The following is a 1,003-nucleotide window of genomic DNA, read 5'->3' as shown; positions in this document are numbered from 1 at the left end:
AAAAAAGAAAAAGAAAGATATTTACCTGACGTAAATTACCATCTTGCGAGGTGGTACCTAAGCTAATAACACCAACTTGTATCATAGTATTTTTTCCGCCCATCATTCGACTTTTATCCCATACAGCAGCTGTACACACGCTACGTAGATTCGTATAAAAATTTTTTACATATATATTTGAAACTTTAACCCAAGAAACTACATTTTGTACATTGGTTTGACATGCCCAATGATAGATGAGTTTTAAAAGGACAGTTGGAGTGTATGGTGCTCCTTGGAAAATTGAACCAGAAAAGATAGAGACAAAGCGATCTGGACAACAATTAGAAATCCACACGTATCCTCCGGAATATGGGAATGTACCTTGATCGCTGTACATTCCTAATTTAAGTTTTACCTTTTGATAATTTGTACTATGTAGTATGCAATATTGTTCCGACCGAACTAGACCTTGTTGAATTAACCATTCAGCAAACTTTGTAGCAGAATACATAAGTACACCTTTTACTTTGATATCTGTGAAAATTTTCATGAATGTTTAAGATCTCACAGGTGAATGTAGATATCGTCTTTAAATAAATACCTAGCTCTGATCTTTCCTTTAATGCGACTTGTGGTATAATTTCTTTTGTACGAAGATTAGGTCTTGCTACAACCACTAACGAAGGAAAAGTTCTACCTCCGTTCATCTTATTAAACGTAATTTCTCTACCATCTGGAAGATTCTTTTTTGATTCATCGATTTGTTCACAAGCTGTAACATATCTCACGATACATTTATTGCTTATTTCAAATTCTATTAACAGGTATATTAATCGATTAAGAATATCTTTATTTTTACCTGTATTTTTTATTCCAACTGATATACCACCTATACTAGTCTGTTCTGTAGGTTTAGCTCTTAATGTCGTTTGATTTCCTTGAGATTTGTTCACGGTTTTTATTCTGAGATTTGTAACACCTTGTGGAGTAGTAGTAGCTGCGACAATTATATCGGTTTTGG

General features: G+C 33.6%; 1 protein-coding gene across 1 annotated transcript in view; it reads right to left on the bottom strand.

Annotated features, from left to right (window-relative positions):
• Positions 1-1,003, bottom strand: part of LOC122627219 — a 5,559-nt gene that overhangs the window by 2,856 nt on the left and 1,700 nt on the right. The window contains exons 9-11 of the mRNA XM_043808199.1: positions 842-979; positions 584-754; positions 26-516 (exon numbers count right to left, since the gene is read on the bottom strand). Of these exons, the coding sequence (XP_043664134.1) occupies positions 26-516; positions 584-754; positions 842-979 (800 nt within the window). The remainder of the gene's footprint in view (positions 1-25; positions 517-583; positions 755-841; positions 980-1,003) is intronic.

The sequence above is a fragment of the Vespula pensylvanica genome, chromosome 2 (assembly GCF_014466175.1).
Source record: "Vespula pensylvanica isolate Volc-1 chromosome 2, ASM1446617v1, whole genome shotgun sequence".
NCBI classification, from domain to species: Eukaryota; Metazoa; Arthropoda; class Insecta; order Hymenoptera; family Vespidae; genus Vespula; species Vespula pensylvanica.
The sequence above is the reverse complement of the archived record's forward strand: the minus strand, read 5'-3'. Positions and strand labels throughout refer to the sequence as shown.